General features: G+C 37.0%; 1 protein-coding gene across 2 annotated transcripts; it reads left to right on the forward strand.

Annotated features, from left to right (window-relative positions):
- Nucleotides 1–467: 467 nt before the first annotated feature.
- On the forward strand, nucleotides 468–26,728 carry LOC139971041 (serine/threonine-protein phosphatase 4 regulatory subunit 3A-like). 2 transcript variants are annotated; one of them, XM_071977197.1, is made up of 16 exons: nucleotides 468–758; nucleotides 6,263–6,318; nucleotides 7,009–7,107; nucleotides 10,201–10,824; nucleotides 11,512–11,655; nucleotides 12,336–12,380; nucleotides 13,720–13,836; nucleotides 14,924–14,978; nucleotides 16,080–16,156; nucleotides 16,879–16,981; nucleotides 17,743–17,901; nucleotides 18,529–18,698; nucleotides 19,326–19,471; nucleotides 19,662–19,909; nucleotides 20,360–20,679; nucleotides 21,385–26,728. In XM_071977197.1, the coding sequence occupies exons 1-16, from the start codon at nucleotides 599–601 to the stop codon at nucleotides 21,490–21,492; spliced, it is 2,631 nt and encodes an 876-aa protein (XP_071833298.1). In that variant the 5' UTR covers nucleotides 468–598; the 3' UTR covers nucleotides 21,493–26,728. The 2 variants fall into 2 exon arrangements, with proteins under 2 accessions (XP_071833298.1, XP_071833299.1); XM_071977198.1 differs by having other exon boundaries at nucleotides 19,662–19,864.
- The last annotated feature ends 398 nt before the right edge of the window (nucleotides 26,729–27,126 follow it).

Genomic DNA, 27,126 nt, shown 5'->3' on the forward strand with positions numbered 1-27,126 from the left:
TTCTAGATACATTTGCTCTCAGAGGAGGATTTATCTTCTCCAAACTTACAGAATATTTTACACAATAGTTTATGGACAACATAATAGATGCAATTAATTTAGTATATCACAATTATAAATTCATTCATGAGGGATTTCGCCAGTGTCGTTTTCCAGTACCGCTCTTCCACTCATCCCCTCCCCCCCCCAACCCCCACCCCACCGTCGACGCTAACTCGTGACTTTTCTTGAAGCTAAGCACAGCGTTGCCTAATTTGTGGACTCATGTTGCTTCTCAACGCATTTCCCTTAGCCCGCAAAGATATCGGAACTATAGATTTTATATACGAAATTTGCATTCTTGTGGTATCGAGAATGGTTATTTCGCAATAACTTTTCCGGCAGTCGTCAACTTGTGTCTTCAAATCTTGCGCCAGCCAGCTCAGTCCTGAATCCTACGATGGGAGACCCGTCACAGAGCACAAAGGTCACACACTTATAACGTTACTTTGCTAGCTGAACAAAATGGCGATCGGCAGTACATTTTAAGGTTACCGAGAAACGGTGGATGCTTGTGAATATTTGTTTGTAGCATCTTACAATTATCTTGAAAGTTCAGATGGTTACTGCGGAAGAAATGGCTAGTACTCGAAGAAGAGTCAAGCTTTATGTTTTAAACGAAGAACGTCAATGGGACGATAAAGGAACAGGACATGTCTCCTACTGTTATGTTGACACTATGAATGGAATGTGTTTACTGGTTCGATCAGAGACAAACGGTAGGTTACTGCAATTAATATATTACAGGTGATACAGCCGTACGCGTAAGGGAAAGCACATTGAGTAGCCTTAGGCCTAACTCAGGCCTAACTTAATATTACATTAGGCTTATACATGCCTACAAGTACAATAATAATTGGTGTTCAAATGTTCGCAAGTGATTGACTAACTTGGTATATTTATGATAGGCAGGGCATTCACAGACTTAATATTAATGATAATTAAAGCCCTTTTCAGAAGTGTAATGTAAGACTGGTTGGACTGAAATATGACTTTACTTGTCAACTCTTTCTTAAACAAGGGACTTTGGCCTGGGCCAAGACCTTTTTAACCTAACTTTTAGAATTGAGACCCTAATTAAGTTAGCTTAGTTAAGTAGTTGAGGTGATGAAAGGTTATCAGGCCCATGCTAAACAAATCTTTGAGGTCCTAAGTTCACTAACCCATCAATTATCCTGCAACAGGTATTGATAATATGCACATGTACTTCTATCCTGAGATGAACAAGAATTATTCCAGCCTCACAGATATCTTCCAGTGGAGGCGAAAGTGCACATGTAACCAACAGGTGAGCAAACCAAAGACCGTGAACGAAATCCTGAACCTGGTTTTACCAATCCAGCAGCTTATGCTCAAACGCTCACTCTCTCATCGAAGGTGTCATCTACTGTACAATCATGTTTGCACAGCAGTGCTAATCAGTGTATAGTTTTAAGCCTGACACTTTAAATCCTCTTTTCAAGGCTTGAGATTTGGTTGCTATCAACCTCCCAAAATATCTTATACATAAATTTCTTCCTTGTGATTTAATCTGTGTTGTAGAGAAAGTTCAAGCTAATTTTTGCACGAATGCACATGGATGGCAATTGTCATCGTTGTCTGCCAGACAAGCTAAGCTCGAAAATTGAAACCAATTCTAGAAACCTGGGGATGCCACTTATACTTGTAATAACAGATGTTGTATTGGTTGAAATAGCACAACAGTTTTTAAATTTCCAGGTGTTTGACTTAACATGGAAAACACATCAATAGCTTCTCTTTTTGTGCCTATAAACCATAACATTAGGACTTCTGTCACTTGTTGGAAATGATAAATGTTGATTGGATTTTTTTTAAGTGAAACGCTTTCTGTTTGACTGAATACACTCGCTTTGAAAATTGGCTCCTAAGCCCTCGCCACAGTACACAGTAAGCCACCATTGATTACGTAATGCGCTTAAAATTTCATATTGATGACGTCAGGGAGGAACAACCCAATTGAGCAGTAGCGCTTTCTCCATACAAACGCCATACTAAAACACACTCAGTAAACAATTTCATTAGAATTTCTCAACCAAAATTAAAGAAAACATGATGTTATCAGCAGAGGAATTGCAGGCAAGAAAAATGTGGAGTAAACAGGGAAAAAGAGGACTTAGTACCGCTTTCATTTTAAAAAAAGGTTTCGACGTCTGTATTGACTGTTTAACAGCCTTCTGATATGAAAGAAGCTTTGCAAAATTCCGTAGGCAATATCACAAAGTTGAGTTGCCACACGGTCCTCTTCTTCCCTGTTTACTCTTACATTTTCCTTGCCTGTAATTCTTCAGCTGTTAACATAGGATCAAAATGATAAGGCTGCAGCTCTGCCATTGAACCTTCTTTGATTTCTTTGCCCACATGCTTCAAGAGATTTGCACACTAGGTAAGAGGGTTGTTGAAAAGTTGGTTGTTGGTGAAATCTCTGCAAGGTCAAAAGTATGTAGCTGCTATGGTGTTGGCAAGTAGGGAAGTATAAGAGCGGGCGAAAAGAGGGGCAGGGCGGGCAGCCCCTGTAAAGCAGCGAAGCCAGGGCCACTGGGCCATCTGCCCTAACTATTGTGTAAAGCAAACCCTAAGTATAGGCAGTGGTACGATCACATCTTTACAACTACACTGGTAAAAGTAGGTCATACAATAAATGCAGATATACGCAAGCTGTTTTTTACGGGATGCAAACTTTTTGAGGGACTTGCTTTTTTGCTCCAATTACGTTACTGAACACTAAGATTTGGTTTAAAACTTGGTGCTCCTTGTACAGTTCAGATGTAGTGTAAGATGGACCCTACACTGTCTTAGATCCATGGTTTGTAAAATAAGAAAAACTGCTTCTCAGCAAGACAATAGCCAAAATTCGACAGGTATGTAAGCAGGGATATTGTTGAATAACATTTTCTAAGCACACCAACCCTTCCATGAAGCATGAAGTACTTTGTTGTTCTGGATTTGTTTGCAAGATTTGTAAGCATTAATGATATAGTAGTTCTGGGAGATTTTGCACAAATTACAACAAACTGGTGCATCATTGCAATTGTACAGCAAGTCACCCATTTTGTGATGCAATAGCAGATAAATTATTCCCTATAATTTCAATGGAGGAGACACAACCAAGAGACAGCTATGGCTGAACTGTTACTCAACTTCCACATGCATGAATTGCTTACCCTCTAGAGCAGATTAATACTAATCTGTTAACCAATTTGCAAACTTAACAAATCATGCTAATTATTGTTAACATTTGTATGCTTTAGAAATACAGAGCAAAATAGGCCTAGCCTGCATTCCTTTACACAAATTAGCAAAGTAGTATACTAGTATGTATACATGTATATGAAGGTGCCTACTCTTTTTATTACATATAATGAACTAAAAAATTGTGAACCTCCAAATTGCTGTGCAAAATGTAATTTATACTTAACTTATTTCCTGTTGCTCGATGGCAACCACATCAAACTTTGACTTAGTTCTTATAACCAAAGCGACCATCGTCCAGTAAGAGTGCAAGTTGACCCTGGAAAGTTGTGGCTATGTGGAATTATATTCAGTGACTTTCGTGTAGTGGGTTGTCTGTGATGAAATGGTTTGCGTGTGAATTCATTGGTACCAAATGCTTGTGTATGTGGCATTGTGGCTCTTGTTGAATTATTTGTCTGAAGGGTATATTTGCAGGTGAAATAAAATGCAGGCCTTACATGGATGGATGGATTTTAGTGTAGAGATGTCATACATAGTCCAGCAACGAGGAAAATTTGAGGGTTGCTTTTAAAGTTTTAGTGTTACGCCGATAATCGTTTTGAGTATCTGTCGATATTTGCAATATTGGCAACATATCGGTAAAATTTAACCTCATTGATAGTTTATTAATCTGTTCTAGAAAAACACTTCTTTAGGCTCAGTTTCAATTAATAGCCAGTGGTCAATATGCCAATGATCTGATCAAAGCAACAAGCTTCTGAAAAGTATTTACCGATAACGATTTGTGAACAGACCTGGCAGGCCACTTAACGTTACTTACATAGCAGTCTTTTTTACCAGCGTTCAAGTAAGTTTCACCAGTCTGGCCACTGTATTATACAAGTGAACACAACATAATTAACACTGAACGAACCTGAAACTCCTGTTTTGCCCTTGCAAATGTTTTTGGCAAGAATCCAAGAAATTTTTTGCACAATCAAAGTAGTAAACATGGCATATTCAGACCTACGAACAATACACTGCAGTCAAACAACGTAAGAAGTAACTTATATGTGACGTTGAAAATCATTTGATAAAACTATGTATAAAAGTACAGTAGAAGCCTATCACACTATCTTGCGCTCGCGGAGAATAAAAGTTATAACACGTGGAAACCCATTACTAATTCATTCCAAAATTCTCTTGGGAAGCTGCAAAGGGTATCATGGATGCAGTTTGTTAAAACAATCGCACATTTTCATCTTTTAACAATTTCGCTTAGAAATTTGTGACTCTTGATTGATGACAGTTAGTACAGTATAAGACTTGCCGCCTAAGTGTTGAACATAATTGGTCAAACAGTGTAACGAATCACACAACAGAAGTAACAGGAAGGATAGGCTTGCGTTTTCCAAGGGGAAAAAAAGTGCTAGCACACAGTTTCAGGCATATCAACTTGGTGGGGAATATGATCGTTCATTTAAAAAGAAGTTACAGGATACACACAATTTGTTTTTGCTAATTTACTAACAGGATTTCGCAAATGAGAGTCATACAAATGGTTAAGTACTGTTTGTGAGTTGTGCATACGATAATAACTTACGATAGCCGATTATAATTTTGATACTTTTGTATTAATGCATGACTTAAAAGTGCGATTTTGACGTTCATTCTGGCTGTTTAAAAATATCGATATTGGAATGTCGGATATCTGCCAAAACAGATATTGACGATATCGGCAAAACACTAGTTGCTTTAGCTATTACAGCTGCTATCAAGGTACTCACCTTTAAATCAGCGTATTGAATGCATGATTTAGCTGAATTTTTGGGGTAAATATAAAACTATTTTAAATTTCTAATGTGATTTCTACATGTGGTTCATACTTGTATGAAAAAGTGTCCAGGGTGACAAAATATGGAATATATGGAAAATATGGAAGACAAAATATGGATTGCATTGATTAATAACTTGATTCTCCTACATTGGGTGGAGGGTGGTCAGTTGCAATCTCAGTTTAAGAAATACCGGATAGATGTGGTAAAAATCGCCCAATAAAAACACAGAAAGCTGCTTTCAAGTATGCAAAACTTCTGGGGTCCTCTTTTAAGGCTAAGTTGATCTTGGTGTCAGATTCTTACTTCTCAACCCACAAAAAAGTACTTCTAATTTCATACAAACAACAGAACAACATGAGTGATATTCAATGCCAATGTGTCCTTGACTAAATACTGAATAATCTTGCAGTTGCTTGTAAAATAAAACTGCTACACACTTGTGCATTATCTCTGTCATAGCTAAATTAGACCATTTTCCTTTGTGAATCATCTCTGATTACTCTACATGTATACTAACTTTTTCTACCAAAAAAAAAAAATCAGTAATAAGCAGTCAATGTTAACAGTCTCTCAACTGACATGTAAACATATACACAATGTATTGTTTCCCAAAAGGTAGGATTGGCACCTTGAAACAATGGGTGGGTGTGTTAGTGTAACATGATACCCCCGTTATTCCCAGGTACCTAGTCCATTGTGGCAAAGCAAAGGTGCAGATCTTCATTTGTAGGATTGCACAGCATGTTGCCACAACATCATAGCCTGTCAGCTCTTGTCTCTGCCAGTTTGTGTACTCCATCTCAAACATATCTCTGTCCTTGAACCCCATTTCTCTGAGAGTGCAGAATCATTGCATTGCGGGGTCAAAAGATGATCATGTCCTCAGAAATAAGAAGTACTGTGCAACATGTGAATGAATTCAAAACAGATGTTGTGTTCACAAGACTTGAAGATGGAAGTGGGAACATGGAATGCAAATTAAAATAGTACTTTCATGACCCTAACCATTAGGCATGTTTCATCTTTCATAATCTAATTATGTAGTGTCTAATTGTAGTTGAACCTCAATATTTCCATGTACAGTAGTCATCCTAGCCACAGGCTGTGATTTCTTCTGAGTGGAAGGCAATTACTTAGTAGATAGACCAGATTTCAGTTGATATAAATCCTTACTCTTCTTATTTTGTCTGTAGGCTCCATGCTCTTAGAATCCAAGATACAACCGGATACAGCATACCAAAAGCAACAGGTAAGTAGTGTGTCTGTCATTTATTGAACAGTCATTTTATGAAAATAGTTTTCCCAGAGGGGTATCGTATGCCAAGCTGTCCAAAGCAAGTCCTGTGTTTTGAATTTCTGTGCTATTTATCTTTGGTGAACGGTGAACCGTGAATTTGGCTTCTGTATGTAATTTGTCTCCCACAAACACCCTATAGTTTAAGCAAAATTGAATTGGCATTTCTGCATGGTTCATCAAAGTGGTTGTTAGCAAGCACATTGACTGTTTCATACAAGCCATTGGCAAGAAAGTTGTTGTATAGACATGTATATACTTTTATACTGGTGTATTTCTGTGTAAGTAGTGATATGTGCTTAATACTGTTCTGCCAACCTAGTAATAAACACCACCAGCCAACACAAGATGCCACATGCACACAGTTAACTTGGAACTAGTCAAATATTCTGGCAAAAATGCTGGCATGCCACACAAAGAATGAACCAGATATTGTCATTCTATTGCAAGCAATGTAACCTAGAAGCTATATATGTTGTTTCTGAAAAAGTGCTGCTCAGTGCATGAATTTGAGAAGCAATGATATTGAATTTGAGTAGACATGATCATTTAAATAAATGAACTATTTTACATTCAGTTTTATCACCTTAAAAATAGATTGATTAGAATATCTTTTCTCCATCTTTTTCCTTCTTATAAATATAGGAAACTCTTATTGTGTGGTCAGAGAATGACAACTATGATTTGGCTCTTAGCTTCCAAGAAAAAGCTGGATGTGATGAGATCTGGGAAATTATATGTCAGGTGAGTTGCACTGTCCAGTCATTCACATTGCCATGTGGTGACAGTGAATAATAGTCTGCTAAGTTAGTGTAGCAGTTCTGAAACCTCTGAATATTGTCTGACATCATAAAATCAGGCCTCGACAAATACAGTCTTCAACTCGCTAATGGCGAGTAAAATTTGTCGGCTGGCGAGCACAAAATGCATTCCGCTCGACCTTTTGGCGAGTGGCTCATTCACTCACTGCCTTTAAATGATAGGCTTACTATTAACTTGTCAGCCAATTATGAAGGCCTATTGCCTAATGTTACACAGCACAGTTAATATTATCAAGCACAGTTACAAGTAGGAAAGTGAATTGACACTGATCGCTTAAACTAAATGATGCACATTTAGCCAACATGGAAAACAGGAAGCAGAAATAAATGCGTAATCACAACCAAGCTAGTTACATATATAGCAGTATAAATGGAAATAGTCAGTAGGTCTACCTCAGTCAAGATAAGTTCTACCTGACCTGACCGTAACTAAGAAATTGTCTGTAGTCACCCATCCCAATTCACAACACTGTGATAAGAGGCATGGCTTTGCTTTTGTCCGTAAACTTTCAGTTCTATTACCAAATTACCATGGCAGCAAATTGCGATGCGCGATCAGTGAAGCAATTGCTTTACTATGAATACTGCCCCACGTGGTAACATGTTTATACAGTGCGTCAGATTACTCATTATAATAGGTACAGTTAAAATGCAAATTAGTAATTGTTGCATGTTGTCTCAAAGTGTTTTCCTTTCTATTGAAAGGTGTTGTTTTGGGAACAAATGTTTGCTAATTTTGGCTTGTCTAGTGATTTTGTTCACTCACTTCCTTCGAACGATTCAACTTGATTCAATACCATCATTTAATCATTTTCCAAAGGTAAATAAGCAAGAAGTTTCCGCGGGAACCGTAGCATAAAAAATAATTTGTATGAAAAAAAGAACCGGAGCGAAAATGGCCTGTGTATTTATACCAACAGTTTCTAAGTATCACAATTTAACTGCTGTCTGAGCTTTGGGGTATCTTGCTTTATAAGCTCTCAATAAATGAATATACCTATCCCAATTGAAAATTAATTTCAGTGAACTTGAAGCAAGTCCAATGGCATTTTAGTTCAAGGGACAATGCCAACACAATGTGTGAAATCGCTCACTACCTTTACGTACTATGTATGGGGATTTTCAGGTGCAGTTCTTGTTTACGAAGTGTGGTGTTACGAACTGAACTTTTCAAGGGCATTCAAAACTTAAATAATAATTTTGTTGATAGAACATTACATGTAAATAACAGGAATTTTATTGAATTAACTTTTAGTCATAAAAAGTTGATAATTCTCGAGACCTGACCAATGAAAGCAGTAAGTCCGACATTCAGTAGTCAATTTAAAATAAAAAGAATTGTCATGTATTTTGTCAGCACCAAGCATTATCTTAACTTGTTCACTGTACTAACACATAGTCTGATGTCAAGTCAAAGTTATTTTGCACATGTCATTGTTTATTCGTGTTTGTAAAAGTTGTAAACTATCCTTACAAGTTTTCATTTTTTTTATTTTCGTATATATCGTGTTTTAAACACTTTAGACGAACCCCAATTAAATAGATCGTTTGCTGTAACCAACGAACACTATACACAGTGGTAGCCTAAGTTAGGCCACACTACCTACTGTAGGCCTATATCACACAAACAATTAGTGTTAAAACAAGGCAAGTAAAGTTAACGTTTTGGCGAGTAGAATTTTAGCCTTGCTCGCCAGTTGGCAAGGTTAAAAAAATGGTCAAAGCCTGTATTATATACTATATTTCCTGTGTAAATACAAACAACCCTATGCATCATTGGAATAATATAGCAATATAGCAATTGGACCATTTTGCATTTACTGCCTATTGCAATGCGATACTGGAATAATGTATTCCCTGGGTGATCACATCATTGAAATGGTTGATACCCATTGTCGTCTTTATGCTTCTAACATTATTGAAGTAACATTTAAAATACAGTAAGGATTAAACACCAATGTGGCCTAACATAATTTTACACAAAGAAAACTAGTACGCTATGTGGGGAGTGAAGCTTTAGAACATGTTGAGCTTTTGACCCAGTTTCTGTCTGTAACTCAATATATGTCATTGTGGTATGTTTGCCTGTACATTGTGAACTCATGTCCTATAGACCTGTTACTAAAACAGTATTAGACACAAAACTGTAATTGGTGTTAACGAAATCAATCTAGTAAATCATTCAGTGCTTGTAATCTTTACTAGTTAACCTTTGAACCAACAAAGAAGAGTCAGCTGATTGCTATTTGAACTTGAGTAAGGGTGTCAATGAAAGATTCATCTATATTGTTCATCTTACTTTCTGTTCATGGCTCATACATTGGTGTTTACATCATTTGCCCTGACAATGAAGACATGTACAGGCTATTCTTGTGGAATCGTTTATACTATTTGCATAGGTTGATGACTAAAGGTTCTGTTGAGGATTATAACCATATTGCAGTAAAACAGTTGTAAACTGGATAATGTTTGCATAGGTTGATGACTAAGTGTTCCGTTGAGGATTATATCATAATGCAGAGAAACAATGAGACTGGATGTTGTTTCATTGATGACAGTCACATTGTCTGATATAGTCTTCTCATCTCAGCAAACAGTAAACTTGCTAAATGAAGATTTCAATCAGTTGAATGATGATAGATTGGTCAGGTAACTTGATCTGTAGTGCAATATGGGAAGCATTTTATTTTTTCCATGGTTGAACAATTGCCCTCCCCCTTCCCAAAAATCTTTCTTACACCATAATGCCTTTAAAATTGAACAAATATTTGTAATTTGTCAACATTTCAAACTGGTCACTTATGAAATATAGTTTACCCTTTCATATATTGGCATTACTTTTCCACGAGATGAGGTTCTGTCGCTCCATTAACAACCCTTTTATCCACAAAGAATCATAGCTCTTGCACCCATTACCTCATGAAGGGGAGTTAATTGCGTGCTTTTGAGTGTCCTTTTGCAGTCGCACATGTAAACATTTACTGTAGACATACTATTGATTTCCAATATTTAACAGATTCAGGGGAAAGACCCCTCGGTGGATATCACTCAAGACATCGTGGAAGAATCGGAGGAAGAGAGATTTGATGATATGCCAGAGATAGCGTCCCCGATCGAGCTCCCAGCTTGTGAGCTGAGCAAACTGGAGGAGATTGCCGAGTTATTCAGCAGTGTGCTACCTTCTCCGTTCAGGAGGGAAAAGTTAGCCAATGCTATAGAGAATGAGAACTACATCAGCAAGTTGCTTGATCTCTTCCACATGTGCGAAGACCTTGAGAATACAGACTGCTTACAATATTTATATGAAATAGTCAAAAACACAATACTCTTGAATAGAACTTCACTGTTGGAACAGATGTTTTCAGAGGAGCACATAGACGATGTAATAGGCTGTTTAGAATTCGACCCTTCGTCTGCCGCACCGCAGAAGCACAGGGAGTACTTGAACTCTCAGGCGAACTTTAGAGAAGTGTTACCAATTACAAATCAGGACCTGTTAAATAAAATTCACCAAACGTATAAAGTTCAGTACATTCAGGACGTGATTTTGCCTACGCCATCTGTTTTTGAGGAGAACATGCTTTCCACCGTGAGCTCATTCATCTTCTTCAACAAGGTGGACATTGTCAATATGATTCAGGTTGGTATTGTTGTGTATCTCCCTTTTCTCATAGGTTCTTTTTGTTAGTGTGGAATAGTTAATATGCATTTTCCCCCCCCCCCCCCCGAACTTCTCCTATCTCCTATCAAATATATATCTCTGTTTTCCACTTTCCCCAAAGTGACGTTTTGTGTAAATGCACTGTTGGATTCCTGTAGTGATGTTCTTTCTTCTACTTTTAAAAGGTTACATGTGGCCAATGCCATACAATAGGTTTTTAATAGTGGTCGAGTTCAAATCTTCAAATAAATGCTTCTGATACTACAATCATTGCAAATAACCTATTATATTGCCCTTGTATACACAAAGGTTTAATTGCCTTTTATCATCTGTTCTCTTGATTAATTGTTTGCATACATTCAATATGCAGTCTATTCACACTGTTGTTTTGCCTTCTAAGAGAGGATAGATATTCTTTAAATGAATCAGTTTCCTTTATGATCGGTGATTCGTTGTTGATGTTTCACTTTCGAGTCACAGTACAGGTTCCTCTGTCCTATCATCATTATGTATTATCTCCACAAGCTGTTTTGTAATTTCAAGTAGATAAGTTTTGAGAGTGGCTGAAAAGTGATCATCAACAAAACAGAAGTAGGCAATTTGTAAACTAACCAGTGGTCTCCTCTGTAATTTGTTTGGCTGAAGATTCCTTCTCTTAACCCACAGGAAGATGAGAAGTTCTTGCCAGAATTATTCACGCAGCTGAAAGACGAGTCCACCAAGGACATCAGAAGGAGAGAGCTAGTCTTGTTTATCAAAGAATACTGCTCTTTTGCACAGTCCTGCCAAAATAGGGAAAATTTCTTTCAGGTGAGAAAGTCCGACAATGGACAATGATTTTAGTAACCTGTGTCTTGAGGCTATATCTGGCTCATGAATTGCTTGGATGCATAAAAGTCCATCGGTTTGGTGTTCTCATCCTACTGAGTATATATGAAAGGCACAGAAGATCCTTGAAGCGTTGAAATGTCAGGTACTCTAGATATGGCTTGGCTCCATCTTATATCTCTGACATGCTCCAGACATACACTCCGATACGACGTCTTCCCTCCAGGAACATGCATTTACTCCAATAACGTCGTATTAAACATACATGGGGTGACAGATCGTTCGATATAGCTGCTCCTCGCCTCTGGAATGGATAACCACTAGAATTCAGAACTTGTGCTTCCCTCACTTGGTTCAGAAAATTCATCTTATGCATCAAGCATTCATCAATAATTCTTTTGTTAATTCCTGTTTGCTTTCTTTCGTCTCTTATCCCTCCCACGCCTTGAGCACCCTTCCAGGTGGATGTGCAGGCGTTATCAAATATTATGATTGTTATTATTTTCAATGTAGGTTCTCTTAGTTGTGGGCGTTTCTTGTGTACAGGTTTTGCTGATTTTGTCTAATGAATAAGCAAATACACATTGAGCTCTATTGTGTCTACAGATAATATGATAAACTTTTGATTGTTTTCATACTGATCGTGTTTCTTACCTTTACAGACCTTGTCTAACTTGGGTATTCTTCAAGCCTTAGAGGTTGTCTTTGTAAGTATCATCTATTGTTATTATTTGTCTTCTCTCCTTTGTTTTCTCTTTTAACTTTATCTAGTTCTGCTTTAACTTAGCCTCCTTTTGCATGACTCGTGTTTTGTTGTTTTTAACTACAAATGAACACAATAGGTATTAGCCAGTTTGCTATATCAAGTTTCTGATTCACATGCAGAGATGCCACTCTTTCAATTTCAATTGGAAATCTGATTTCTTTCTTTTACCAAGTTACATCTTCGATTATTTTTTTAACCTTGCTCATGTGACATATTTTTCTTTGAACGATAAACTTGAGAACCTTTCTTTCAAACAAACCGGTCAGCATAAAGAAAAGTTGAATCACTGTCATCACCGAGTACACAAGTCTCCTTTAACCAGTCGTTTTAATACAATGAGATTCATAGCCTACGGTTCGGTCTCATAGATCTCCATTGATCGCAATAAAGAATGACTGGAATAAAACCTATTAATGCAATACTTGACACAACCACTTATCACTGTCTCAGTGTACACAACCAGCAAGTACCCTGTTATTGTCTGTATGCAGCATATTGTGGAATCTTTCACCCATCTGGTAGCAGAAATTAAAATGTGTCTAGATTTTCTTATTAAACAGAAATGACCATACCAAAAAGCAGTAAAGTAAAAATTTCAGTGGAGCTGACCCGTAGCAAGGGGAGAATCACAATGATTTTTACCCCACACACATGTTCATCTGACAAATAAATCTGCAAGGTATAGCCTACAAGGTCTAGTAGTGACAGTACTAAATATAAGTTAGTATTTTCATAAGTATAACACTGCCAATTGGGGACAGCCTAACAATAGAGCCTAACCTTATAACGAACAGGTTAGGCTGCTGAGATTATCATTGACTATGTTTGACATAGAGGATAATGTTACCGATTTTGAAGCAATGTGAAGGTCAGTCTCAAAAGCAGTAATTGGTTTGCATGTATGTTTGAAAAAGATGCAGGTACACTGGTACCATCAATTTAGCATATTAGGTTAGGAGGATGTGTTAGGTATTAGGGCCTAACAGTTGGACTAGCCTCTAGAGGCTAATTTTAATGTGTGTACAGTTTGTAACTTAGGACATTGGAAGCCAAGTACAGACAATCTTAGTCACGATGACCCAGGGCCAATTTCTATAAAAAAAAAAAGTGGTTTTTTTTTTTCAAACTGATAGTGGCATCTCTGCACATGATTCTTGTCAATCTTGGTCGTTAAAAGTTTAAGCAAACCTGTTTTTTTTGTTTTTTTTGGGGGGGGGGGGAGTACTATTCCAGTATAACATGACACAAACTAACATGTCACTCTTGTTTTTGCATCACAGGCCATGGATGATGTCAATACCAGGCAAGCTGCCATTGATATCTTCGCCTGTATTGTAGAATTCAATCCATCGATGGTTAGGGAGTTCATAGTTCAGGAGGGCCAATCACAGGAAGATGTAAGTTCAACCCCTATCTATATGCCATCTCCCCTGCCTCTTCTTGCAGACAAGTTTTACTGTTGTTTAGTCATGTTGCTTGGAGCAGTGCAAATATTAGTAATGCACAGACCCATCAGAAAAAGAAAAGAAATTGCATAGCTATGCAGTAAGGACCACATAATTTAATCAGTTAAAAAAATATGGTGTTCTCTGCCTGTTAGATGCTATTTGTCCTTGTCGTGGCTGTTGCAAAATATGCAAATTTGTAGCAAATTTTCTTCTTCCATCAATGCATTTTGTGAAAAGTTCTGGAGATTTTGTTCACTATTTACCTATGGTACATTCCTCAAGACTTGGATTCTCATTACAACCAAACCTGTAAAATGCAGACCATTGCATGACATTCAAATGAAATGGATTTTTAAATAGGGTAACCACCTTGTAGGTCTTCACTAATTGGACAGTCTAAAACTGTTGCTACAGTAACTAAATCCAGGGAGACTCCCAGGATCTAAGTTCCCTGGATAATTTTGTGACAAACAAGACTGTAATTTTCTTCTTGATGATCAAAATTAATGGATATCAAATCTGTAGCTGTTTGAGGGTTTAGTCATAAGCAAATGTTGTGTAAGAATTACAGACAAAGAAAGAATATCTCTGTAAGGAGTTGATGAACCTTAATAACCTTGTGAGTTATCATTCAAACCTGTGTTCAAAGTTGTGGTTCTTATCAAGTTGGTTATATTGAATATTGTAAGATCTAGAATAAGAAATTGGCAAAGCAAACTAGGTTACTTTATCCCGCGATTAATTTGTCCCTTTTTCGTCAGGGAAAAAATGAACCGTAATCTAAACTGGCCTAACCAGTGACCGTTCACGGTGGATCGTTAGCAGTGAAACCAACTGTGTTCAAATCTACGTAAACAATAGTTGGGCTTTGATAGTTACCATTGCTACGTTTTGATGTTGTGAAAAAAAAAACAAGGAAGAATGTTAACTTTCACTTTTTATTAGGTGGCTTGTCCGGGCAATAGTTCTGCCAGAGACAATGAGACAACTTTTCAACGTTTCTGTTTTTCTCTCTCCTTTTTGTCTCCTCTTGTAGGACAACTTTTTGATAAATCTGATCATCGAGCAAATGATCTGTGATACAGATCCAGGTAGGCATATGTGCTTTGATAGAAGAGTATCTGTAAGATTTCAAATAAATAACAATTTATAGATAGAGGAGAGGCAGATTTTAATGATCGCCAGCTACAGAGGTAGAGATCTACTATGAAACAAAACATGATATGAGATGGACTAACCTTTCGTTATTGACAAAACAAAATCGCAAATTTCTGGTTGCATGTTCATTAAAAGACAATATAAAAAAAAATTGCAAGATGAAACCCATTACAATGCCAATTTGGACTTGATTCATTTTGATGCAAGTACCTTAATAGCTACAGTATGCTGATTTATGGCCAACCACCCACCCCATCTGAAAAGCAGCTCATTTAATCTGGTGGCAGTTATATGATAACCTATGTATATTATAAATTGTATTGCAGTGATGTGCTTGAAAGAAATTACTCAGGACTGAAAAAATGGGGATATACAATCACTGTTATAGATTGAGAGCCCTTTTGCTTTCCTTGGTAAATTGTGTGTACACACTGTTATAATGGACATGAAGACTCGACTGTAGATATAATTTTTGAAATAACGTATCAGAGAGAGATCATTTCTAATCTAACATCGACGTTTTCTGCATTTTTCACTGGTGTCCCTTCTTGCAAATTAGGTCATGAATCAAGTTAAATTCTAAAAGGTTCAGAATGGATGGTCTTTGCTTCAATCAGTAGAAGGTGCATGACTACTAATTGGTTAATCTTGGCTTATGGAGAGAAGTTTTGTGTAAGTCCTATGATGATACCCATCCTTGCGCTCCTAAGCACGTTCAGAGTAACTCAACTCGGCTCGTGCGATGGCTGACACATTTGGGACCCATGCACTCGAACGTGCCTTTGGGCTTCCTTGGGTGTATGGGCTGAGGACTAACAGAAATGGAGAACCTGGGGCAGATCCAGAGTTTAAAAACATGAGAGGGTGTGGGCCTAGGGTCATTTAATCGACTGCCATGTTAAGGCTGTTAAATTAGTTCTATAATTAGGTCTACACACAAGGTCGTGCCAATAACTACCTATTCAACCTTTTTTTTTTGTGGGGTTTAAAGTGGGTCCGCCTCTGAATGTCTATACTTTTGTCTTCACGAACAGACCTTGGTTGTGCCGTTCAGCTGATGAACATACTCAGGATATTAATAGACCCAGAGAACATGTTAGCAACTGTTGCGGTGAGTATAACAATATCTGCATTGTAGCTGCATTCTAATGACTGGTCTGGTGGTCATAGATGTCTTGAATGGTAGACTCTCAATACAGCCAGTTTGATTTGTATAGCAAAAACCAGTTACTTTATCTAAAAAGAAAATCTAAATTGTGTGTTCTTATCAGCATAAAAAAAATTGCCTAAAATATTCACATTACTCCTGTTTTAATACCACAACAGTCTGTCTCATAAAATAACAAGTTATCATTCTATATCAAACTTCAGTCAGACATTTTCCTGCATTACAGCACACATCAGGTACTGTAAAGGCTTATAGGTGCAGCCCAATAATAATTGCTGATAATAAACAGTAACACTAGGCCTGTGTTCTATTTGTCAATCATACCCATTTTTTACTGATAATTGTTAATGGACTTTATCATATGTCGATGTTCTCAATGTCTACGGGCAGGCAAGATTGTGACTTTTATTTCCCCTTCTGGCAAATGGTGGAATCCACTAGTTTTTTAAATCTAATCAATACGATCGCATTTGCTCGTCCTTGAAGAAACAACCCAAGAAATATGGTCCCAGTATATCAAGCAGCAGTCAGTTCTCCCCAGCAATAATAAATACATAGTGGTAGCGTTTAGAGCAAGTTTGATGTTCGCCCTGGAGTTCTTCACGAAACTATAATTATATATTTTACACAAATGGGTGTTTCTTCCTTTTCGTTTCTTGTAACAGAAAACAGAAAAGACGATCTTCCTGGGATTCTTCTATAGGCATTGTATGCATTCTTTGACGGCACCTCTTCTTGCCAATACCACTGAAGATAAGCCCAGCAAAGGTACAGATTATACTCTTGCATGTCTATTTAGTGTTGTCTACAAGAGCCCATAGGTTCCAGACTCGATTTTATTTTGTGTTGAATTTGTTGTAATTGTGTTAGTATCGTACATCTCCATGAGATGAATTATAAAGCACCTTGAAACATCATCTGTTCCAAGGTGGCAACCGGAAAAGGCCTAATGTGGCACAAACTTGACAGGTTTGCAAGTGTAAAGATAAAACATTGCACAAAGTTTGTGTGGGACTCTAAATTTTCTGGATATGGATATAACGGCTCATAACTTCTTAATAAAGTACAAGGTCGTAACAGTATAAATCCTTACGTCTATTGAGGGTAGTCCAGTTATTTGAAAATACCACATGGATTGGTCAGTTGGGAGAAAAATTTAATCCAGTGCAATATATAGCTTTAAATTCTGGTGCAAGTCATGTGATAGATTAGATTTTTAATGCAGGCAAAATTCACTTTAAAATTTGAGTTTTAGCACTAAAGAAAACTTAAAACAAATTTTGATGGTTTGGCATACTCAGGCATAAATCATTGTTATGAATATTTAACAAATTAGACTCAGTTGTAAGGATATGTCCTATAGAAAGTAGATTTCCTTTGAACCAAAAGAACAAACTTGCTACAGATAAACCCTTCACAAGCAAGAACATTTTCTAGAGAGGTAGTGGATAATTTGTTGCTGGTCTTGAATAAAACCATAGACTTGTTGCATCCATCTCACCCATCCATTTTCTGCTTTTGTATTTCAGATGATTATCAGACAGCTCAACTACTTAGTCTTATAATAGAGCTGCTCACCTTCTGTGTGGAACATCACACCTATCACGTCAAAAACTACATCATTAACAAAGACATCTTGAAGAGAGTGCTGGTGCTTCTCAAATCCAGTCATCAGTTTTTAGTACTAGGTGAGTCATGACAACACAGACGACAATATGTCATCCCTCATTGCAGCCGGTACATGGGCTGTCGTAAATCACAGATGGAGGGGAAGTGATGGGTCCGCACACGATTTTTACGGGCCTGTGAAGATTTTCAAGGCCCCTATTAATGTATCTCGCAGAACTTCATGGCAAGGAGAAACATGAAATATGTATACCTTGAAGAGATGGATGTATTATGTGATATTCCCATCTCATGGAAGTTGGTACATTGTTGAGAAAACTGCACTGTGGCCCACAAGATCCATTTAGTCCCCACCACTGTTAAGATCCCGATGTATTTTTATTTTGTAGATATTTTGCAATTCATCAAAATATAAGAGGGAAGCCCTGTTGTGTCTGATTGGTGTGAATATTTGACAAATGTTTAGTGGAACCTTTACGCGTTGAAACATTCTAACTCAAATGAACCGGGGAGAACCTTTCCAGAGTGATACGTTTTTCTAGATCATTTGATATTATAATCTTGTCCAGGAGAGTTAAAGGAAGTAAGTTGAAAACAATGTGCATAAATAGCATGTAACAATGAGACTCTTTTCTTCAAAGCTAAGATACATTTGATGTTCATTCATGTGGACTCTCCTCTCACAATAGGTGCCCTTCGTTTTATGAGGCGGATCATCGGTATGAGGGACGACTTCTACAATAGATACATTATCAAAGGCAACCTGTTCCAGCCAGTCGTCAGTGCTCTCAAATCAAATGCAACCAAATACAACCTACTCAATTCAGCTCTGTTAGAATTTTTTGAATTTATCAGAATAGTAAGTATAAGATATACTACTATATATACTTTACATAGCTGGATAAGTATGTAGCGTATTCATCATTTGTAAGTGTGATTTTGATTACTGGATGCTTCAGCATCCTTGAGGAGGATTTTCAGAAGTGGGATATCTGGTGTTCCTGCCAGATTATTTAGGCCTCTTACGAAAAAATATACATCAGTTTAGTTTATTCAGTCGTAATAAAAATTTCCTCAGCTGTTGGTTTTGAAGATATGGAAAGACTAAGTAATCCTCTATATGCCAATAAATATTGAAAATGATTTGTGGCATATTTATGTCGTGAAAGAAGATATTGTAACGGTGCATTTGTAGGTTTCACAGTAAATGTTTAACTCAAATTTAGGAAACCTTGCTACTGTGAAATGAGACCACAGTGTCCTCCAAAAGGTGAGGAGAATTGCTTGAAAGATAACGAGGATAAGCTAGGAAAATGACGTAGTCATGACAGCTGAGATTATTTTACAGTATTTGAAATAATGCTCAGTAGATGAAAAGAATATAAAGTACAAATGGTTTGATCCTCGAAGCGTTACATTTGTATATCCTTTTGCCGTGGTATGATATTCTTCTGTAACCATTCCAGTGATTTATTTTATTTTGCAGGAGGATATTAAATTAGTGGTTTGTCATCTTGGGGATACTTTTGATAACGAATTTGACAAAGTAGATTATGTGAACACCTTCAGAGGACTGAAGCAGAAGTACGAACAACACTTGGATCGACTTAATAGCAAATCACCAGCAGAGAAGTAAGTTTTGGGAGTTGTTTTCTGGTATTTTTTTCTCTTCTTATTTGTTGTTATTCTGCTTCCTTTTTTTTTAAATCAGGAAATGTGATTTGAAACTTAAACAATTAAGTAAAAATAGTCAAATTTACTCTTGTCAAAGCAGCAAAGATTGTCATATTTATATCATGCCCGGTCTCTCTACTCTGTCTAGTTCCTTACGGCAGGGGTCTATACTCCACCAGGGGAGGTATCGGCGGGATGCTCGTGCCATGGACGAAGACGAGGAGAGTTGGTTTGACCAGGAAGATGATGGCGACGATCCCGATCCAGTCGTCAGGAGTGTCGATACCAACTTTAGGAACACACGGGTGGATCCGGAGCTCGATGCCATCGGAAGGTTCATTGGTATGGAAGGTGAGCTGGAGCAAAAATTGGAGGATATTGGCGGATGGCTTTACGGTGATATTTTTGTTACTTCCTTGTTGAATCGATAACTGCAATCTCTGTTTGCATTATTTGAAGGGAAGGCTGCCTATGAGCTTAGAATCTTTTTCCAACTCTGAGATGGCAATTAACCAAAACCATCCAAAACACTTCACAAATTTGGCAACTTCCAAATAATTCAAGCATGGGAATGCTCTATTCTCCTCTTTTGTAAAAAACATTGAAAGGCGACATGACTGACCTGTGTTTGCTCGGAGATAAAATATAGAGAAATGACTTAATTCGGCTGTGCCGTTCTTTTGTTCATTAGCCTTTAAAACATTTGCTGATTTCAAGCCGGCCTTTTTCTTTCCTTTTTTTCTTTCTGAATTTCTCTTGACCTGTAAGAACTGTTGGTCACAAGGTGGTAAGTTGTCAGTCCTTACCAGTAGCAATAACCTCGAGTAATCTGTCTTGGTTTAACAGAGAACGATGTACTTCACAAAGACAACAAGGCCAGCAACGGCAGAGCAGATAGTCTAGTCAAATCGCCCCTTTCAAACAGCCCAACCAAAAACAACCAAGCTGTGATGAGTCCCGTTAGAAACATGAATGCCTCGTCGCCACCTCCCAGGCCCGATTCGCCCATGAGACCAGGGACCCCAGCCGTCGAGAGCTTAACGCTGCTGTCCAAATCCAAGTTGCAAGAGACCAACACGAGTGCAAATAACTCAAGCACCAGCCAAACCAAAGAAGGAGAACCCATCAACCCAGTTGAAACCAAGACCAACAGCCTCCCATCCAAGGTAAAGCAGTCAAGAGAATCGGTGGACTATCATCAATTTCAAGGAAATGTTTGGTTTGTTGTTGCAGGGGGATGGGGGGGGGGGAGTTAGGGGAATGTTGTCAATCACTGATGCTTTCATTTATTTTAGTTTTTAAATTTTCAGTTTTATCTTGTACTACAACTTATTTAACCTTTGAGTTTTATATCGTTTGGGGGGTGAGGGGTGCTGGGAAATTGGATCGGGCAGAATATTTTCAGTCCCTCATACTTTCAGTAATCATTTTTAATTTCCATTTGAAATTGTGCTACATGCTGTTCATTTATATAAAAGTTGCTTTACACATGGAACATGTTAATTTTTAGATATAGTTGAAATAATAATAAATGTTTGTAGCTGATATGTACCTAAATGTTTTCTTATCAGATGTAAACAGTCCCAGTATAATTGGTAGATTGAAGACAACAAATTGTCAAATAACAGCATTGAAGCAGAGATGACTAGCAGTTTTGGTATAGAGAACCTTAATATTATCAGCATTTTGGGTAAATCAACTTAAAAGGGGGTAACGTACAAAGATGGCTATGAAAAAAAATAATGCACTTAAGTGATCCTTGCAACAAATGGCAGGATAAACCGAATGTATCTCTGTAATAATATAGTTAATAATTTATACCATTGCAAACAATTATGAATCGTTGTTTATTCTCTCTCTCCTCCCCGCAGGGCAGCATAGTTGGTTTGGTGGATTATCCAGATGAAGACTCAGAGGATGAGGAAGAGGAGGAAGATGAGAATAGTCCTCCCAGTAAGAAAGCCAGGTTATCACTCTAACCACAATTCCACAGCAGCGTCCCTTGTCAAGACACTGGACCCGTCTCATTTAGTAGCATAGCATCCTCTTGGCTTCCTCCAACTGTCTGTAAAAGTCATCCCACAATTTGGTTGGTCGACTCGTGATGATGATGATGATGATATGCAAGGGAGAAGTTAGTAACACCGCAGAGCTTCTGGTATGCTTCCAGCTAATGAATGGTAGATCTTTCAAATTGTCATAACAAGAAAGGCTTCTATTGGAATGTTCCATGCTCAGAGAAACGGTGGGAATGGACTCCATCATCTTGTGTGAGATATGGTGGATTTATGATGCATTAATTAGTGGTCAAATAGTTCCTTCTCTTCAAAGCTTGCAGGTTTCTTAAAATGAAATTTTATAATGAGCATCCAAAGCTGTTTCGTCTAGGGAACATCATTTTATTCTGTTATTTTGGTGATTTGATACACATCTTGATATATTGCAGAATTGTTAAGGAAACATTAAGCCAAACAACCATCATCTCAATCATAGAGATTCCTTACGACCAGGAATCCTCAAAAAACTAAAGCAGTTTCTCGGGTAGATTGAAGGTGTGGTAGTCGTGTCCCTGTTTTTCTGTCCGTTTCTTTTTTTACACGTTGCTAGCAAACATGGCTGCTACTGTTATGAATATCAGTATATTAGCACACTTTTGAAACTACCTTGATAATTTCAGCATATGCAATCCTGTCTGTTCTCAAGGAAAATAAACAAAGTGACAATTAAAGAAAGGAAACGTACAATTAATTCAATTTATAACTGGGGTCATGATATTACTTCATGAATTTCAGAAACCTTAAATTGTAGAGCTATTTGCTTGAACAGTGAAGTTAGAGAGAAATGATTTTTAGTAGAGATCTCTATCATGTAGGTTGAGGATGATGGGTTAGGTTTATGCACCCTTGAAAACTAACCGCAAACTATGAAATTATCGCAAAGTTATCATCACCTTTTGAGAGGGATGGAGATTATTGTCTGGCAAAAGTGAGAAAAAATCCCTGCAGAATTTGTAAATTAAACTTTGGGTGGCTGTATTTTAACAGATTGTGTAAAAGTTGTGCATTTTTAATCAAATAGGGTTTGGTTGTGTTACTCACTGGACACATTTTGAGACAAATTCAAGTGAAATTGTTCTGGAGTAACTCAAATCATCAAATGGTTGTTGGATGGCTAATGGTCCTATTAAGCCCTGTTCCATATTTTCCTTCTTCTTCAGCAGTTGCTATGGAACTTGTTGAGAACATTTTAAAAACAGTGAAAGCTAGAAGAAAGGCATACATCACACTACAAAAACCTATTCTATAAAGTCATCAGGATTTTGGATGATATAACACATAATGCGTTGAAGGAAAAAGTCTTTCTCGATTCACGTTACCACATCCAGCTCCCCCTGCCACCTTCCCCCCACCCGCCCTTGTTTTCACAAAAAGATATATATGGGTACTCGCTTTGTCCATATAAAATCTCCATTCAGTGAATGTTGTAACAGCATAGGTGATAATTTAATAGTAATTTCAGATTGAGATCTCAAAAGTGTTGAGAATGTTGAATCATGCCAGCAAATCATGCCAACAAGTGACAGAGACTACTAATTTTCTGCAGAATTTGTGATGGAAGCTTTCTTTTTTAATGTGATTTTAAGAATTTTTTCTTAATGAGTATGTGATGACACTAAAACTTGTTGAGAGAAATATTGCTCAGGTTAGATTTGTTGTTTTTATCATTTTTTATCTCTTTGTTTGTTTTTCTTCTTCTTATAAATGAAATTATCAAGAGATATGGTTTGTAAGAAAGCATGCTGTGTTTACAAAGTATATGTGACCCTCCTTACAACATGTACTTTACTTGGAATGTTTCCTCCAAGGTATTGCATCATGCTTCAAGAAAGTTTTCAATTTCTTAATGTTCCTTTCTTTCAACACCAAAGTTTGAAACTCAAAACATTTGAAAATATCAGAAAATATTTACCTTATTGTCAAATTAGTAGAAACAGAAAAAACAGTTAAATCTGGGAGCTAATGAACTACAACTTCTACAGAACTTTACTGGAAAATACAGCAAGCTTTCTTTCATTGTAATAGTAGGATGTTATTATGCAAAGAGTAGTTTGAACCATATCTGGAAAACCAAGACCAAAGATTTCATGACAAAAGATAATTCAATCTTCCTCACCCAGTATTCTTTAACAAAGTTTTTTTTTGTCCCCCTTTTAAAGTTGTAACAAGCAAATGTCTGTGGCAGTTACCAGTGATACTTCCCAATTCCTTGTTGAAGTCATTGAGTGTTTTTAGCAGAAATTTACTATTTTGTGTGTTTATATATGTGAAGGTTAATGCATACTTAATGAGATAGATTTAATTGGTATCCTCAAATGGGATATGTCTCTTTCTTCTCTCTCTCTCTCTCTCTTTGGGTGATTTTTCAGAATCCCTAAATCACAACAAAAAATTTTCATTTTAAGATTTTATGATGTATAAGTAAAACATTGGAACAAATTGGTTTGTGCTGCACTTTCTAGCAAATTGTGGCAACATTTCGTCATATATACGAATCATGACAAAAGATGCTCTTGTCGGTGAAAAGGTTCATGTCCCCCAAAGTTATTGAAGCTTGCAGGGAAAGTGCCCCAAGGAAGGGGGGGGTGTCTTTTGTCCTGCTAATAGGATTGTCCTGAATGATGTACAAAATTACATCAAATATATTAAATGCTTATCTTTGTTTCTGTATTACTGGGATTAATGACATCCCCCGATTACCTCTGCAAATCTACATCGTAAACTTAGTAGATTTTAGTGGTTACTTTGAGCCAAATGTTGAAAGTTTGATACATCTTGGCTGTAATATTTGAGGGTTATAATTTTTTGTATTTTTTTGTATGACTTACCAAATTAAATTTCTCCGTCGTCTCTCTCACTTCACATGTAGATACAATAAGCATGTGAATGATGTTGATGGTGGTAATTGTTTGATAAGAGGTTAAGACTTAAAACTTAACAATCAGTCTGCTTATCTTAATGACTGTTTACATCTCAGGGTAAATGTTGAGTATTCGTATGTTTTTTTTTTTTGGTGGGGACATAATGTTTGTAGAGACATACCATCCTTGGCTTGAAGCAATGTCATTTTCTTTGTTTCTGAATTTATGAGGGAGGGTGGCAAACGATGGTGATGATTATGGATGTTCCTTCTGTGCATCATCATCTATGCTTACAATTGTTACCCATTAGGACCAAGTATCACCATTTGGATACCAACCCACCCACCCAGCCCCCTGTACCATGTCTACATGCCCTTTGCTCCGATCCATACCATGTTATTCCTCCCAATTATGAATGCTGCTGAATACAATTTCTAGCCTGCCAAAAAACAAAGATGATTTCAAACATGGCTTGAATCAATGACAGTTGTCCAGTTAGGTTGTGTTCATGTGAATTACTTTCATCTTCAGAGGAGGGTGGGTTTTTAATTTGCTCTTTGCTGTTGTTTTGGCTTTTTGCATCATGTTGTTAACACCCATGTGCCTTGAACAGTGCTATTGGTAGCAGAGTTTGTTTTATCGCTTTGTAATCCAATCATCCAAGTAGTTAATTAACAACTGTCTAAAAATCAATGTTTGTAAAGGGAAAAGAAAAAGACCTGAAATGTTGCATCTCTTTTCAAGGTGTTATCATCATCCTGTATCTCGTTCATATCCGATCCCAAGTTGATTTACTGTGCGAGGGTAGCGATATTTGCATTGCTCTGATGATTATGGGGTTACTGGGGGTAACTTAGGGTTACTTTATTAACACTGTAGTCACTTAAGTCTTATTTCTGGTCCACTTGAGAAAATTAGAACAAAAAACTTACTTGGTTCACAAGTTCACTGTACTGGTAGCTAATAGTGCATATGTACTTATCGAAGAATCATTTGAATTTCTTTTTTAAATTTGTGTGGCTTTCTTTATTCTTACTCTTTTGTCTTAGGTTATAGATCAATATCCCGTGATCTATTCTTACTGCCTTCTTAATTTAACTCACTACCGTGCTGCTTTTTGTTATGTGAATAGAACACCTTGTTCGCCATCACAGTCACTCTGAAATGTCTTTTGATGTTTCAAATTCTGAAAATGTTGTTTGTGCTTTTGACATGGAACTACTTCTCTGATTGAATGACAAGAAGCTGGGGGGGGGAGGGGGTTGTACTCCATCAGATTCACTCTAATGTAAAATGTTTTAATGGTTATCGTTGTTGTTGTACTGTTGTTTATCACAAATACACTCTTCTGAGGTTTGTAACAGTTGCAAAACTCTTTTTACATCTGTTTAAGAGAAACATAAATTGATGATGCTTGGAACCAGCTCGCCTAACTTTGGAATTTTGTTTTGGGTTCATTAATCAACACAAATGACATTAACTTTACGTATATATCTTAAGCTAGTCTCTTGCTTTCAAATGCACCGTAGCTTAAAATTTGGAGGTAAAAAAAAACGCATTTTGTTAACCTTACATATGTTTCTTAAGCTGGTCTCTTGCTTTCACATGCATGCTTAGGTGTTGTTAGTGTCACTGCCTTTGCAGTGGAGCTTAAAATTTGGAAAAAAATTAACACATTTTGTCACAATTCGTTTCATAATGGAAAATAGTACTGCATGGTTGGTTTTCTTATTTTGTAACAGTGATGTAGTTTGGATGCGAGTTCATTCATCACCATGGTAACCTAGGAGTAAGGGTATCAGTGTCAGCATGTGGGCAGCTTTTTTGGTTTGAAATATTGTGTGTGCAAAAGTTTTGGTATTTTTTTAAGGGAAAATTACTGAAATGCTTAAAAGTGTTTTGGAGAGTGTGATGAATGCCTGGAACAACAAATGTAACATTTAGTTATATCACACCAGTGCCTTGAATTGCTAACCATGTGTTTCATAGTTTCATGTTATTAGAATGAATTTTTAATATGTAAAACAGTATCAAGTTGGACTGAGGGGAAGATTTATGTAAAAAAAAACAAAAAACAGAAGAAGAAAACAGTATCTTCCGTACATTTTAATTTTTTTCTCTTTTTTTTTTTCTTTTTGCATAAAATGCTATAATTATTGGTTTTTGGACTGTGTGTGTGTGTATGTTAACTGGTCATGTTGGTTCATATTGTGTATATTTGGAGGCAATTAGCCCTTCATTTAAATTCACTTATAAGATATTAGAACCAATTTTTTCTTTCTTTCCCCCCCCCCCCCTTCTCAATGACACACAGAATAATTGTTTATATTTTACTCGTCTCAACTAATTTAACATCAAAGGGGGGAAAGCTGGCTTTTAAACTGCTGGTGATAATATGACAAACCAAGTGAAAGCTACATTGAGAAACATTATGCATACATAGGTATCTTAAAAAAAAAACAATTGTGATTTCAATTGGCTAATCAGAGTAACCAGTGCAGCTAGTGCACTGCTTCACTCAGGAATGAAATATCCAATCAAAGACTGATGTTTAGTAACACAGCATAAATGAGAGATAGAGCCAGTGTGGAGGATTAGGAGGAGGCCTTGGTAGAGAATGGTGTTTTTAACATATTTTTAACGGATGAAATGACAAATGTCTTGGTAGGTCCTAGTATCATGGACTCGGGTATAT

This window comes from Apostichopus japonicus, chromosome 8 (assembly GCF_037975245.1).
Source record: "Apostichopus japonicus isolate 1M-3 chromosome 8, ASM3797524v1, whole genome shotgun sequence".
Classification (NCBI taxonomy): Eukaryota; Metazoa; Echinodermata; class Holothuroidea; order Aspidochirotida; family Stichopodidae; genus Apostichopus; species Apostichopus japonicus.

Coding starts and splice junctions, on each gene's coding strand:
- LOC139971041 (XM_071977197.1), top strand. CDS start 599: ATGGTTACTGCGGAAGAAATGGCTAGTACTCGAAGAAGAGTCAAGCTT. Junction 19,472..19,661: donor AGCAAATCACCAGCAGAGAA/GTAAGTTTTGGG, acceptor TACTCTGTCTAG/TTCCTTACGGCAGGGGTCTA. Junction 19,910..20,359: donor TATTGGCGGATGGCTTTACG/GTGATATTTTTG, acceptor TTGGTTTAACAG/AGAACGATGTACTTCACAAA.